General features: G+C 37.9%; 1 protein-coding gene across 6 annotated transcripts in view; it reads left to right on the plus strand.

Moving 5' to 3' along the window:
• The window catches only part of PHYHIPL (phytanoyl-CoA 2-hydroxylase interacting protein like), a 94,884-nt gene that overhangs the window by 77,019 nt on the left and 2,110 nt on the right, over positions 1-15,755 (plus strand). For all 6 annotated transcript variants that reach the window (XM_061405032.1, XM_061405034.1, XM_061405036.1 and 3 more), the window contains 3 exons: positions 5,942-6,138; positions 7,930-8,104; positions 11,327-11,444. In XM_061405032.1, coding sequence (XP_061261016.1) covers positions 5,942-6,138; positions 7,930-8,104; positions 11,327-11,444 — 490 coding nt within the window. The remainder of the gene's footprint in view (positions 1-5,941; positions 6,139-7,929; positions 8,105-11,326; positions 11,445-15,755) is intronic.

Raw genomic sequence — 15,755 nt, forward strand, 5'->3', positions numbered from 1 at the left:
TTTTCTTCATTGTGTATCTCCTCCTTTGTCACTTATTAGGTGACCACAGGAGTGTGGGTTTATTTCTGGGCTTTTTATCATCTTCCACTGAGGTAATGTTTCTGTTTTGTGTCAGTACCTTATGTTTGAAAATGGTGGCTTTGTAGTATAGTCTGAATTTAGGGAGCCTGATTCCTTCAGCTCCATTTTTGTTTCCCCCCACCCCACCCTTAGGATTGCCTTGGTTATTTGGGGTCTTTTTTGCCTGCATACAAATTTAAAAATTATTTTGTTCTAGTTCTGTGAAAAATGCCATCGGTAATTTGATAGGGATTGCAATGAGTCTGTAGATTGCCTTGGGTAGTGTAGTCATTTTGACAGTATTGATTCTTCCAATCTATGGACATGTTATATTTTTCCATCTGTGTCATCTTTGATTTCTTTCATCAGCATCTTGCAGTTTTCAGAGTACAGGTCTTTTGCCTCCTTAGGTTGGTTTATTCCTGGACATTTTATTCTTTTTTAAAAAATAATTTTATTTATTTACTTTTGGCTGTGCTGGTTCTTCATTGCTGCATAGGCTTTTCTCTAGTTGTGGAGAGCAGGGGCTACTCTCTAGGTGAGGTGTATTCAGGGCTTCTCACTGTGGTGGCTTCTCCTGTTGCAGAGCATGGGCTCTAGGGCACACAGGCTTCAGTAGTCGCAGCGTGAGGCCTCAGTAGTTGTGGTTCCCACACTCTAGAGCACTGGGCTTCATAGCTCTGGTGCGTGGGCTTAGTTGCTCTGCAGCGGGTTGGTTCTTCCCAGACCAGGGATTGAACCCATGTCAACTGCACAGACAGGCAGGTTCTTTATCTGGGACACCAGGGAAGCCCTATTTTATTCTTTTTGATGTGATGGTAAATGGGATTGTTTCTTGAATCTATCTTTCTGATCTTTCATTGTTAGTGTATAGACACGCAACAGATTTCTATGTGTTAATTTTGTATCCTGCAACTTTACTGAAATCATTGATGAGCTCTAGTAGTTTTCTGGTAGCATCTTAGCATTGACAGTTTTACTTCTTCTTTTCCCATTTGGATTCCTTTTATTTTTCTTCTCTGATTGCCATGGCTAGGACTTCCAAAACTATGTTGAATAAACATGGTAGAGTGAACATCTTTGTCTTGTTTTTATCTTAGAGGAACTGTTTTCAGCTTTTCACCACTGAGTATGATGTTAGCTAGAGGTTTGTCAAATATGGCTTTTATTTTGTTGAGGTATGTTCCTCCTGTGCCCACTTTCTGTAGAGCTTATCATGATTGGGTGTTGAATTTTGTCAGAAGCTTTTTCTGATCATCTGTTGAGATGATCATGTGATCTTTATTCTTTAGTATGTTAGTGTAGTGTATCAGACAGTTGATTTGCGGATACTGACAAATCCTTGCATCCCTGGGAAAAGTCCCACTTTATCATGGTATATGAACCTTTTAATGTATCATTGGATTCTATTTGCTGGTATTTTGTTGCAAATTTGTGCATCTATATTCATCAGTGATATTGACCTATAATTTTCTTTTTGTGTGTGTGGTATCTTTGCCTGGATTTGGTACCAGGTTGATGGTAGCTTCATAGAATGAGTTTGGGAATGTGTCTTCCTCTGCAACTTTTGGAGGTGTTTCAGAGAGAGAGGTGTTAACTCTTCTCTAAAGGCTTGATAGAATTCACCTGTGAAGCCATCTGATCTTAGACTTTTGTTTGTCAGATTATAAATCACAGTTTCAGTTTCATTGTGGTGGGGGGGGTGGCGCTCTGCCTTCAGTCTCCTTGTCCCACCACTGTGCCACAGCCAACTCCTGCCTCCCCAGGAGACTCTCCATGACCCTCAGGTAGGTCTAGCCCAAGCTCCTGTGGAGTCACTGCTTTGTTCTGGGTCCCAGGGGACAGGAAATCATCTGTGCACCATCTAGGCGTGGAGTCTTTGTCTCCACCAGTCTTGGGGAGTTCCTACACTCCAACCCTGCTGGTTTTCAAAGCCAGATGCTGGAGGCGCCTCCTTGCACTGCCAGACCCTCAGGTTCTGGAGCCTGAAGTGGGGCTCAGAACTAGCACTCCTGTGGGAGACCCTCTGTGATACCATTATTTTCCAGTCTGTGGGTCTCCCAACCAGCTGGTATAGGATTTGATTATATTGTGAAATTACCCCCCCTGCCATCTCACAGCTTCTTCATCTTTGGGTATAAAACTTTTTTTGGTAGGTTCCAGTCTTTTTTGTCAATAGTTGTTCAGTTGTGATTTTGGTGTTTTTATAAGAGGAAGTGAGCTCAAGCCTTTTTACTTCACCATTTTGTCCAAACTTGAGGGGCTGCTTTTATTTGAAATGCTTTCTGCCTCCTTCCTCAATGTACGTTGCTCATTATCCCCTTGATATGGGGTGTGTGAGTGCAGCACCCCTTGCGTGCTCTCCTGGTATGGTGGCAGTGATCAGCGCCCACCCACGGGTCTCCCAACAGCAGTGTGGCGTGTGCACCCCAGGACAGCAGGAGCAGTGATCGGCACCTACTTCTGGATCTCCCAGTGGTGGCAAAGCCCATGCCCTCCTAGGACAGCAGAGGCAGGGCTTGGTGCCTGCTCCCTGCTCATGCATGCTTCCCCTGACCGCAGCGGCAGCAACTGGCTTCTGTGGCCATGTTCCCTAGTTTCTGCAGCAGCCCCTGCCCACTTCTAGAGCCCACAATAGTGCAACAGCTCTTGCCCAACCCCAGAACTCATAGAGGTAGCATCCTGTTGCCTGAGAGCATGCACACATGTAAAGAAGCTTCTATGGCGGTCTCACCGCTCTTCCTGGACTCCCCTAGTAATGGTGCCTTGCCTCTCTGGTGAACTCAGCTTCTTCCGAGTGCACCCTCAGTTGTCACAGTTCACAACTGAAGAGTCAGGCTGTTTGCCTACAGGCAGCCCCAGTCCTCTCCCTGGGTCTGACCTGAAGCTTGAGCTTCAGCACCCAGCTGCTGCCCATACCAGTGGACGAGCACCCCAGGCTGGGGGGCACAGGGTGGCAGTGCCAACTGTCTGTGCAGGTCACTCTCTCTTGCCTTCCGCACACTGGTGTTCCCCCTCTGTCCCAGCTGATTCCCCCCCTTCACCCTGCTGGTGAGAAGACTTCCCAGGGTACGGGAACCTTTCCTCCTTCACAGCTCCCTCCCCGGGGCACAGGTCCCATCCAGTGCCTTTCTCTCTCATTTTTTGTTTCATTTTTCTTTTGTCCTACTTGGTTACATTGAGCTTTTCTTGCCCTTTTTGAAAGCTGAGGTCTTTTGTCAGTGTTCAGTAGACGTTCTGTGCAAATCATTCCATTTGTAAAAGTGTTTTTGATGTATCTGTGGAAGGAAATAAGCTCCAAGTCCTACTCCTCAGCCATCTTGGTTCCTTCTTATAATGCATGTGATTTGTGGAGAAATGTCTGCTGTTAGTTCAGAAAGGTTTTCATTTAATGTTGCTTATGTTTTGAAGATAACTGCAATCAGAAAATGTCAGCTTTTATTAACTAGAACAAAAATTACCATTTGCATATTTATTGCCTTTCCCTTTCCCAAGGCCATTAAAGAGATTCCACTTTGTTTCTTCCTTCACTTGACTTCTGAAAGGCTTTTCAGTTCAGTTCAGTTCAGTCTCTCAGTTGTGTCTAACTCTTTGCGACCCCATGAATTGCAGCACACCAGGCCTCCCTGTCCATCACCAACTCCTGGAATTCACTCAAACTCACGTCCATCGAGTCGGTGATGCCATCCAGCCATCTCATCCTCTGTCATCCCCTTTTCCTCCTGCCCCCAATCCCTCCCAGCATCAGTCTTTTCCAATGAGTCAACTCTTCACATGAGGTGGCCAAAGTACTGGAGTTGAGCATCATTCCTTCCAAAGAACACCCAGGACTGATCTCCTTTAGAATGGACTGGTTGGATCTCCTTGCAGTCCAAGGGACTCTCAAGAGTCTTCTCTAGCACCACAGTTCAAAAGCATCAATTCTTTGGCACTCAGTTTTCTTCACAGTCCAACTCTCACATCCATACATGAGCACTGGAAAAACATAGCCTTGACTAGACGGACCTTTGTTGGCAAAGTAATGTCTCTGCTTTTGAATATGCTATCTAGGTTGGTCATAACTTTCCTTCCAAGGAGTAAGCGTCTTTTAATTTCATGGCTGCAATCACCATCTGCAGTGATTGTGGAGCCCCAAAAATAAAGTCTGACACTGTTTCCACATCTATTTGCCATGAAGCGATGGAACCAGATTTCATGATCTTCGTTTTCGGAATGTTGAGCTTTAAGCCAACTTTTTCACTCTCCTCTTTCACTTTCATCAAGAGGCTTTTTAGTTCCTCTTCACTTTCTGCCATAAGGGTGGTGTCATCTGCAAGAAGCAATTTGGGATGCTATGAGGCCATGTGTGTCGGGGGGCGGGGGGGGGTGGCGTGCAAAAAAAAGTGAAGGAATAATTTTTCTGGGAGTCTCATCAAATGGGAATCTGGATAAACTAGGGTGTGAGGGAGTACATGAGAGAAGAAAGGATTTTTCAAAGTATTATTCAAGAATGACAATAAAGAACTTTAGTTACTTTGAAATTAGTCTTTGTCATCAGGTTGCTCTGGCCACAACACAGCTTGTGGTGAAACAAATGGATGAATGATAAGACTGCAAATTATCAAAAGTCTTACAACAGTGATTGAGAGGGTGTGAGGGGGGGAGGTGCTGTGTGTGCATGCTCTGTCATGTTCGACTCTTTCTGAGCCCATGGACTATAGCCTGCCAGGCTCCTCTGTCCATGCCATTTCCCAGGAAAGAATATAGGAGTGCCATTTCCTACTCCAAGGGATATGGATTCTTTACCAGTGAGCCAGCTGGGAAGACCTTGTGGGGGTAAAGAATACAAACTAATCTCAAAGTGGAAGGTGTTGTTACAAAGGGACATTCACTGTTGTTCCTTTCAGTTTTTGTTGATCAAGGTTTGCTATTTTATTATGTTAAAGAAAAGTTAGATAGCTGATCTATGACCTATGACTTTTATCATATGAATAACAATTATATATTTTTTCTGGGGCATTGAATTTTACTTTGTCTTGGGGGAAAAGGAACACAGGAAGAAGTGGAATAAAATTTCATTCAATATGTCTTTGTTACATATGAAACAAACTTGTCAACTCTGTATTTTCTCTTTTTGTCCTGTCATCTGTCATACTCTGCTCTATAATATTGGCCAAAGTGATAGAATTTTCTCGAATTGAAAATGTAGGACATAGTCTGTAAAGTAACCAGATGTCAGATGAGTTCTTCAAGATTTTAATAATATCAATCAGCATGGCTATGACAGGTAAAAAGATTCCTAGAGTAATCCCTTTACAGTAACTGTTTTAAAAATGGTCTTTTATATTATTTGTAAATATAACATAAACATTATGTGCTATTTCTATATATAAATTTCCAAAAGGAACAATTTTTATAGTCTGTCACTGACACCTCACAGATTTTTTAAAAGAAATTTCCCTTTATTTGACTGGACTCTTTCATATCATTATCAACGTTTCTGATTTCATTTAGCTTAAAAACACCTAGGATTGCTTTAGAGCAGAGTCAATTGGTCATGTAAGAAAAATGGTCCCTTTTCAGACAGAATCTACCATGTAAGGCTAAACTTTCATAGGTTAGAGAGGTGGATCGACAGCGTTCTTGCTTTCATTTCTGTAAAAGCAGAAACTGGGAGAGAAAACTGAAAACAGAGGTGGTAAGGACTAATTCATTTCTGCTTTTTGTTGGTAATGTGATCACGTAATGACAGTCTTACTATCATTAACACTCAAATTACTTCATGAACAAAATGAAATCTAAAATTTAGTAATTAGATGAGTTCACAAACAGGTAGCTAATGGCCTTGCAAACTAGGAAGAGTTCACTAGTCAGAAACTATCTGTGCATTGTTTTCTCGCAGGGAACAAATCACAGGACAGTGGCATAGCAGAGATGGAGGAACTTCCTGTGCCACGCAACATCAAAATAAGCAACATCACCTGCGACTCATTCAAGATCTCATGGGAAATGGATTCAAAGTCAAAGGACCGCATTACACACTATTTCATTGACCTCAATAAGAAAGAGAACAAGAACTCCAATAAATTTAAACACAAGGTAAAATGCTAACACAGCCTTATGTTCATTTGTATCTTAAAACTTTCTAATTATGATGCCATTTTGAAAGAAGGAATAATGTTGCACTGATTACTTATACTTGACATTAAAAATGAAAGTTATGTCATTTAAAAGCTGTATCCTTCCAAGAAATTTTATAAGGAAATGACATATATATGGGTTAAAATACACTTTTTTCTCCCAGAAAATGTGAAATCTTAACTCTCATACAGACATAAAAATGAACGTGTTAAAGATTTTATTTAACACTAATGAGGTAACTGATGAAGTTTTTAATAGAGCCACTTCAAAGGATGGTCCAGAAAAGACATTTTAAGGACCAGGATATTGAAATAAATGTACAGTGGAGGCAAAACCCATGTGGTGTTGGTGAAGAACAAGGGCAGGAGGACAGGGAGTACTTCTAGGGGACAAAATTCACTGGCATGTGTTTAGATAAGAATAACGGAATTGGTATCGCATGTCTACAAATTACAGAGTTGTAGAATATATTCCGCAAAATCGGAAGAAGACAACCAGCAGAGTGTGCTATAGATGGTTCATAGTTTTCCACTGAAGCACACATTTTTCCCTATAAATAACTGCCAAAAGGAGAATATCAGTGGCAGCTTATAGACTTTAGAATATTTGTCAAAATACTTACGGGCTGAAAATTGCTTTATGTAATCAATTTTATTGTTTGAGAGTAAAAATAGCCTTTAGGTGTTTTAGACTTGTAACAATTCTCTAATATTTATGCTCTTAGCTGTCTGCTTATCACTATCTTAACCGATACATATCTCTCTCCAAAAGTAGCTCTAGAGAGGATAAATAGTTCTCTGACTTAAAAATTCTTTCTTATGTTTTCAGTGTTTTCACTGATACGAAAACTGATCTTACTTTAATATTTTATAACTAGATTTTAACTTGATAAATCTTTTGGAAGAATTCTTGTCTAAAATTTATGCATTTTACTATATGTGTATAGTATAACTATACATACTAATGGTGAGTGAGTCTTATACGTACAGATAAATGTGATAGGACAAGATTGATAAAACAGTAATTTCCTATGTTCCAATTTTAATCTTTCTAGTGTTGGATATTCTCTTTGGTAACACTTAGCTTCTTTGAATTAGCTTTGAAATGTTTAGCATTAAATGGTGAGGGGTCAAGATTTGATCCCCTTTCTTCATCCCATACTTAGAATACCATATCTTTGGAAATACAGTGAATATGAACCAGGTTTAGTTACCTTATTAATCATCGTTTTAAAATACCTAGACTTTCTGTGATATAGGCTCCACACTTGAATACAAGTAAAACAAATGTTACCACATTTGCATGTGAAGCAATCATTTATTTAAAAATATTCTGTCCCTTCACATATAAAATATTTAATAATGGGCTTCTCTGACTGAACAGCAGCAATATATTAAATAAATACAATATTTTAAAATATTAGAATATTGCATTTTAAGGAGCATATTAAGGAATGTACAAAGAAGAACATTATACTAGAAGTCAAGAAGATGAATCCATGTACACTTATGCCATTAGCTAGCTGTGTAATCTTTGCATGTTTCTTGATCAAATCGGGCCTTTTTTTTTTTTTTTTAACATCTGAAGAATAAGAGATTTGAAGATAGTAATTGCTAAATATCTTTAAACATTTTAGCTAGGAATTTAATAAGTTCTTCCACACTGTTTACAGTTGACTCAAGTTATACTGCTACATTAATTCATCTTCTTCCACCCACCCGTACCTCTCTTCCTCCTTTCCTTTCTTAGGATGTTCCAACAAAACTGGTGGCAAAAGCTGTTCCCTTGCCGATGACTGTCCGTGGACACTGGTTTTTGAGCCCAAGAACTGAGTATACAGTAGCAGTGCAGACTGCCTCAAAACAAGTTGATGGTGATTATGTTGTGTCTGAATGGAGTGAAATTATAGAATTCTGCACAGCAGGTAAGAGAACTGGGTACAAATATGGGGGGGGGTGCTTATTTAATAGTTCCTGGAAAGCTAATTATAGAAAGTATATTTTTGTAATTATTAAGTGATATTTATTGCATTGGTCATTTTTACATTGCCAGTAGCACTGTGTGATAGAACAAACTGATAGAGAGAGTGGAGGTTCTCAGCAAAAGCTGGGTAATGGCATTAAATTATTTCTGTGCTACATGCACAGTTTGATTTTTCAAAGTAAAGGCTTTAAAAATAAAAATTGATGCAGTATGAAAATATATTCAGCATATTTTGAGATTCATTTTGAGAGGGAGAAAGATCTTTTTTCTTCCTTTTTTTCATTTATTTTCACACTCTTGAAAGAAGGAAACCAGAAACATCATTCTCTAATTTAAGGAAATGAAGGCAGATCACAATGACTTTACTTAACAGAAATGTTATTGGACTTTTCACTTGAATGCTGATCATCTCTCTCTAAACTCATGTCGTGTGAGTTTGTGTGTCTCTGCTTCATGAAAGTACCTCATAGCCATTTGGCATTGGGGTGTCTAATGTAGAAAGCCCGTCCCTCTTGATCTTGAATTGTATCTTAATAGCCCAATGGGTTGAAAAGGTTACCATAACCATTCATATCGTATATTTATATACTTGTTTATTCATTTCAGTTAAGAAACAAATATTTATTGAGCACTTAAATAGATGGTGAAGGGACACAAAGACATAGCTACCTGAATACATCTGTCATCCATTCTTTCTGTCTCTTAGAATAGGGCTTTGTTTCCTCTTTGTCTAGGTGATTGTTTCCTCTATAAAACTGTAGAAAGAGGCTAAATGTTTGTTTCCACACAAAGGAGCTTGTAGAAAGTCTTAGACACTTGCCTCACCTATTGCAGGTTGCTTAGCAACTTCCCCAGCTGAGGCATCCTTCAGATAAATCAGCTATTTTTTCCCCATAGCCTCACAGTAGATTTACTTCAGACTCAGGATGTGCTTAGCTACTGCTTTATCTCAATATCTTTTTTTTTTCTTAATTTCAAACTCAGTATAAAATTTCCCATGTGGATATGTAGAATGGATGAAGTTTTAATGCTTAATTATTGTGATTTTATCTTCAACCTTTTTTGTTTGTTCTGTGAGGAAGCTGCTAAGGATCTCAGTGTACGAGAGCGAACAAAATAGTATCCCTCTGGTGCTATATTTCTTCCTAAGATGTCGTAGTTGTAAGATCCACCACTTTATGTATTGCTAAGAAAAAATTAAACTGCCAATTAAACTGTGAAACAGTGTTTTCTTATTACATATACTAGACTCATGTCAGAGATGCTGAAATGTGGGGAAAATATATTTTAGAATAGATGTGATATACATCATAGTCCAGTAGTCAGTAATTAAATTGCTAAAGATTTCAACATTGTATTAATAGTGTGTAAAGAATTCTCATTTTACCTGTATTTTATGTGTCACATTAGAATTACTATATCCCCTCAACTTTTCTCCTGAATTAAAATTCCTCCTTGGAATCCACCTCACGCTTACTCTTTTTACACATCTTTCCACTTGCCCTGATTGCATCCTACCAGAGATGTAGACACAGTAAAAGACACAGTAGCTTTTGACATTGTTTTAATACATGCTATTTTCCATAGAATTGTACCAAACAGCATCGTAGTAGTCATTTTTTAAGAAGCTATAATGTACCTCCTAAAACCCCATTTGACATTAAGGAAAAATGAGATAATATTTCTTCCTTAGCTTAAGGAAGACCTTTGGCATTTTCAGTTCAGAAATACCTGTCTAGATACTCCATTCTATAATCTATATGACTACAGGAGTACATGTTTTATTTCTATGTATATAAAGAAAGACCTTTAGTTTTCTTTCTTTCCTTTAGAGTGACTGATCTGTTGCTCTTTTATTCAAGTATATCCCCTAATTATTCTAAGGAAGTTTTAGGGGTAAATAATAAGGAAAATGCCAGCTTATTTTAAATGTGCCACAATATTTTTCTATAAATCATTTTGTTTCCATGAGTAAAATCTAAGAATTTTTTTCAAAGCTTGTTGTTTCAGTTTATTAAAATAATTCAGAGCCTGTTTCACCTAAGCTTTATCAATCACCTTTACTCTGTAAATCTTAGAAAGCTATCTTATATATTGTCTTTTAACCTAGACATCTAATTCACTCAAAATTTACTGAGCATATATTGTATGCTATGCATTGTGCAAAGTACTGGAAATAAAACAGAATGCCACTGACCAATCTAGTTTAATCGGTGACACAGATAAAACCCCATAATAAGTCACAGCTGTCTATATATTACCTCTTCCCTTAGACTGAATTCTTTGAGGGGAAGAGGAATTTTTTTATCTTTTCAATTGATCATTAGTTTAATTTTGCACAGTGCCTTGTATATCACATGTCCTAATCTAAATAAATGTTCGTTGAGCCAGTGACACAGGGAGTACACAAACTATGCTGCCATGAGTAGTTCAACTAGATTGCTTTCATTTGGAAAGTCTTGAAATCTTTATAGACCAAACTTTTTGCTTAGATTCTAGAACAGGAGTTTGGCAACAGTCCTCAATTTTCAAAACAAAAAGCTGGTGAAGAGATCAGCTTACTGTGAGAGATGCTTTATATTTTCACAAGCTCTTGTGTACTCAAAACTACCAACTATAGTAGCCAGAGACCTGGTCTCTAAGTTACTAGCTTTATGGACATTTGGCAAATCATTAAACTGTGGCAGGCTTCAATCTCTGCATCAATAAAATGGTTATATTTAATCTGTCTTTCCAGCCTCATAGATTTAGGGAGTAAATTAGATGAGCATTATTATTATTACTCCTTTAAATTATATTTGCTATTGCTTTCAGGTTACAATCTTCTTTTATTTGATTCAGCAGCTGATGGAAGAAAGGCTAGTGTGGTGCTGATTGACATTACTCGAATCCGTGTTCCTTATTTAACACTTTGGTTTCAGGATCTTTAATTTCAGCGAGTGAAAAAAATGCAAGTGTATTCTTAAAAACAACCATAAACAGAAATATTTTTGTAGAAAAAATGTGCCACAAAGACAGTGAATGTTTTCTTTTTAAGTGCAGTTTCTTATTTACTGAGATGAGTTTCGCAAAAGAGTATTTGAATAATCTACAAATTATTAAGCATGTAGTCCAATACTTTTGATAGTGTATTTTTAATAACAAACTTTTTTGTTATTTTCAGACTATTCAAAAGTTCATCTAACACAACTGTTGGAGAAGGCTGAAGTGATTGCAGGACGGATGCTCAAATTTTCTGTTTTTTATCGTAACCAGCACAAAGAATATTTTGACTACATACGGTAAGAATCGAAAAAGATACATAATGATTTGCTTTACTAAGTGCCATTCCAAATTCTAGGCTCAGGTTTCTGTTGAGTATGCTTCTGTTAAATAGGAATTTTAGTTTTCTTCTCAAATATTTAATTATACTGACTTTTATTTCCTAGAATAATTAAGTAAAAGAAAAAAATCAGATCATGGGATTTTTTTTTTCCACTTCACTTAGATTCCTTTCTGTGATCACTTGTAATACCAACTCCTATCTGTTTGGGTGGAAGACCTTAAGCCGCCAAGGTTAAGGTTGATGAGCATGTCACGGACTCCTCTGATTCCCAGTTACTCAGTACCTTCTGTCCCATACCAACTAATGAAATTTCTCCTGAAAATGAGAGAATAAAAGGGTGACTGTCTCATGAGATACGGTGAATTAGGCGGGATTGTCAGGCTTCTGCCAACGTAGAAATCTCCCAGCTATTATACTGTGTTAATTATTCACGAGGGAAATCTTATTTACTTTTGAATTCTAGTGTTCAGTATTATTTTTAAGTTATCCTGTGTTTGTCCCTGAAAACAGTTTCCCAGAATTAAAAAGAATTCCATGTCACAAGTAGTTTTAATACTTACAGCCCTTTCATATTTGTAGAAGAGAATTTCAAGAGAGTAAATGGGTAGATGTGTGTTTTTAAGAAGCCTTTGACAGTGCTGTACAGGTTCTAAAACGTCTACACGGTAATCCCTATAATCTGTCATTTTAAAAGCCTTGCTCTCACTTTTTAAACTCCTGATGGGATTGTATATGAAAAAAATTTAGGAAGGTTTGTTGTTTTGTTTCATAACTCTCTAGTTTTTCTTAAATCAAGATGATGGTTCCAAATCTAAATAAGCTCCAAGCTATGGAAAATGCAAAGGGAAATAAAGAGACAGAGGTGAATTTAGGCATGCATGTTCTTCAAAATAAGTGCTTTGCAATATCATATATTTTGATCATGAAAACAATTCCTGCCTTATGTTTGAATAGCCTATAAATACAGAGTTTACTCTATAATTCTCTTTCTGGTAAATTATTTACCCTTGAGTGTATATAATTCATGGAAAATGCTGTTCACATAATTTAGAGAATATAAACTGAGAGAGAATACAAAGTATTATACTTGTCAGTTGTTGTATGGGAATAACCACATATGACTTAACAAGAAAGGCATTTCTTTATATTTGTTAAGCATAAAATTAGAAATAAAAAAGATCCACTGTTGCTATTTTTTTCCAAATAAATACAGCAATGGAATAAGTAAATAGACCTTTGGTACTAGGCTTAGCCCTGGAAGGCTGCCAGCGTCAATCTTAGGTGGCCACTGGAGGTCACTGTTTCTCTGACTTTTCTCTGTCCTTTGGCCTGTTTTCAGGTCCTTAGATAACTCTAGAATTTGCTCCATCTGTTTTCAAAAGTTCTTCCAAGAAGAAAAAAGATAAAGACAGAAAGTATGGAAAATGGAAAGAAAATTGTTGTATATATTGTATGATTGATTCCAATATACTAGTATAAAAGGTGTATTTACTAACAGGGAAATTTACCTTTGTTGGATTTTCCATGATAGTTGTAAAATCCATGAAAGTTAAATTTGATACAGTTTATATACATATACTTCAGTATGTACACATAAAATATATTTGCCAAGGCATGAGTACAGGTTTTCAACACTGATTTTTAAAAAGTTGTATTAACTGAAACCACATTAGCATCAATGGATCTTGATTTTCTTTTTATGTAATGCATTCTAATCAGGGCACACTGTATCAGAATTCATTTAAAATGTCATCTTGTTATTCACAGTGCTTGACTAGAAAGGAACCTTTCACTTACCTGACACACTTTCCAAATCAGTATGAATTATGAAAAATCCCTAGATAAATTCTGCATCAGTCCACATGGAATGAACTCATTTTGATCTCTCCCTCTAGGAGTGAATTCCTATATGAGTACTGCTTTATGTTACCCCAGATCAAAATACCACTTTTGCTCTTCCTCCTTCAAGTTCCCTAGGCGGCTTACTTGTCCTTAAAATACCTTTCTGTATCTTAAAGGTTTCCCTCCAGGGATCCCCTGATACGGGTAGACACGTGTAGGATTTCCATCAGTGTTCGGCGGTAGATTGCATATTCTGAGTTGATGTCTGTCACCAATAGTAAGACATTTCTCCTAGCCTAAGTTCCTGTTTATCTGTTTTCTGCTGTTACTACCTCATATAATTGCACTTGTAGATTTATGCAGAATACATGTCATATTAATAATTGGGTTTTGTTCTTGAGAATGTAATGAGGTAAGAATTTCTGATTCAGGACAAGATAGAGTAGACCTATTTCTCCCTTTCCTCCTACTACATACAATTAAAAACCAGGAGTGTTACCTATATAAAGCAAACGTAATAGTCTGAAAGGTGGAAAGAAGGTCAACGAGTTAGGGACCTTGGGACCCGAAGGACAACACAGTGATGGATTTTCTGTTTAGCTCTCGTTCTGGACTAGATGCTAGTCATCAGCTCACATCAGTGGGCACAGACGAAAAAAATACCTGCCCCAAAAGTCTTCTGTGTTTACCCAAGTGAATCGGAAAGGGGCAGCCTTGAAGGCAGACTTTGTAGACAATAACTGCCTTTACTCCAGCTAAACACCACAGAAAAAGTATTTTTCTCCACACCACCAGCCACAGCCAGGTAGGAAACCTAGTCTTGCATCTTCCAACTGTTAGGAACCACCCTCCCCTCCTCCTCTACCCCTTGTTGCGGTAGCATCAGAGAATGCTAATGGGGAGCTGGTGTTTACAACCCACACCAGTGGCAACGAGTTGCCTGTTAGCCTTCCCACTGGGCTGGTGTCAGAAGGGGCCCAGTGGAAACCAGGACTCTTCATCATAGCCAAGGGATAATAATAAGGTGCTAACCCCTGCAGCGCCAGTGAAGGCCACATAGGAAGCAGTAATACCGTCTTTCTCTTTCAGACTTTCTTCACTTAGTATGGCAATCTCTAGGTCCATTGATGTTGCTGCAAATGGCATTCTTTCTGTTTTAAGACTGCGTAGTATTTATCTGTCAATGTACATTTAGGTTGCTTCTATCTCTGGACTATTGTGAATAGTGCTACTGTAAACACTGGGGAGCGTGTATCTTTTTGAATTTTCATCTTTTCCAGAGATATGCCTAGGAATGGAATTGCTGGATCGTATGGTAACTCGCTTTTTAGATTTTCAAGGAACCTCCCTACTGTTTTCCACAGTGGCTGCACCAATTTACAGCTACACCAACAGTGTGGGAGGGTCCCCTTTCTCCACATCATCTCCAGAATTTATTATTTGTAGACATTTTACTGATGGCCGTTCTCAGCAGTGTGAGAGTGGTGCCTCTTGGTAGTTTTGATTTGCGTTTCTCTGATAACTAGCAATGTTAAGGATCTTTTTATGTGCCTATTGGTCATGCCTCTTTGGAGAAATGTCTGTTTAGGTCTTCAGGCCATTTTTTAATTGAATTGTTTGTTTTTTGTTACTGAGTTAAATGCACTGTTTATTTTGTAAATTAACCCCTTGGCAATCACATCGTTTGCAAATTATTTTCTCCCAGGCTGTGGGCTGTCTTTTTCATTTTGTTTTTGGTTTCCTGTGCAAAAGCTTTTAACTATGATTAAGTCCCATTTATTTATTTTTTGCTTTTATTTCTATCGCCTTGGGAAACTGACATAAGAAAGCACTGGTACAATTTATGTCAGAGAATTCTTTGCAATGTTCTAAGAGTTTTATGGTGTTCTCTTATATTTGTTTTTAAGCCATTTTACCTTTAGTTTTGTGTATGGTGTGAGGGAATCTTCTAACTTCATTCTTTTACATGTAGTTGTCCAGCTCTCCCAACACCACTTGCCGAAGAAACTCTTTTTTCCATTATATATTTTTGCCTCCTCCATCAAAGATTAATTGACTGTAGGTGTATGGGGTTTTTTCCTGGACTCTGTTCTGTTCCATAGATCTACATGTCTATTTTTTGTGCTGTTATCATGATATTTTGCTTACTGTAGCTTTGCAGTATTGTCTGAAGTGTGGGAGGGTTATGCCTCTAGGTTAGTTCTTTTTCCTTAGGATTGCCACAGCAATTCTGAATCTTTTATGGCTCCATATAAATTTTAGGATTACTTGTTCTAGTTCTGTGAAAAATTTCATGGGTAATTTGATAGGGGTCATATTAATTTGATAGGGATCCAATTAAATGTAGACCGCTTTGGGTAGTATGGACATTTTCATAATATTAATTCTTGTAGTCTAAGACCATGGGCTATCTTTCCATGTCTCT

This window comes from Bos javanicus, chromosome 28 (genome assembly GCF_032452875.1).
Source record: "Bos javanicus breed banteng chromosome 28, ARS-OSU_banteng_1.0, whole genome shotgun sequence".
Classification (NCBI taxonomy): Eukaryota; Metazoa; Chordata; class Mammalia; order Artiodactyla; family Bovidae; genus Bos; species Bos javanicus.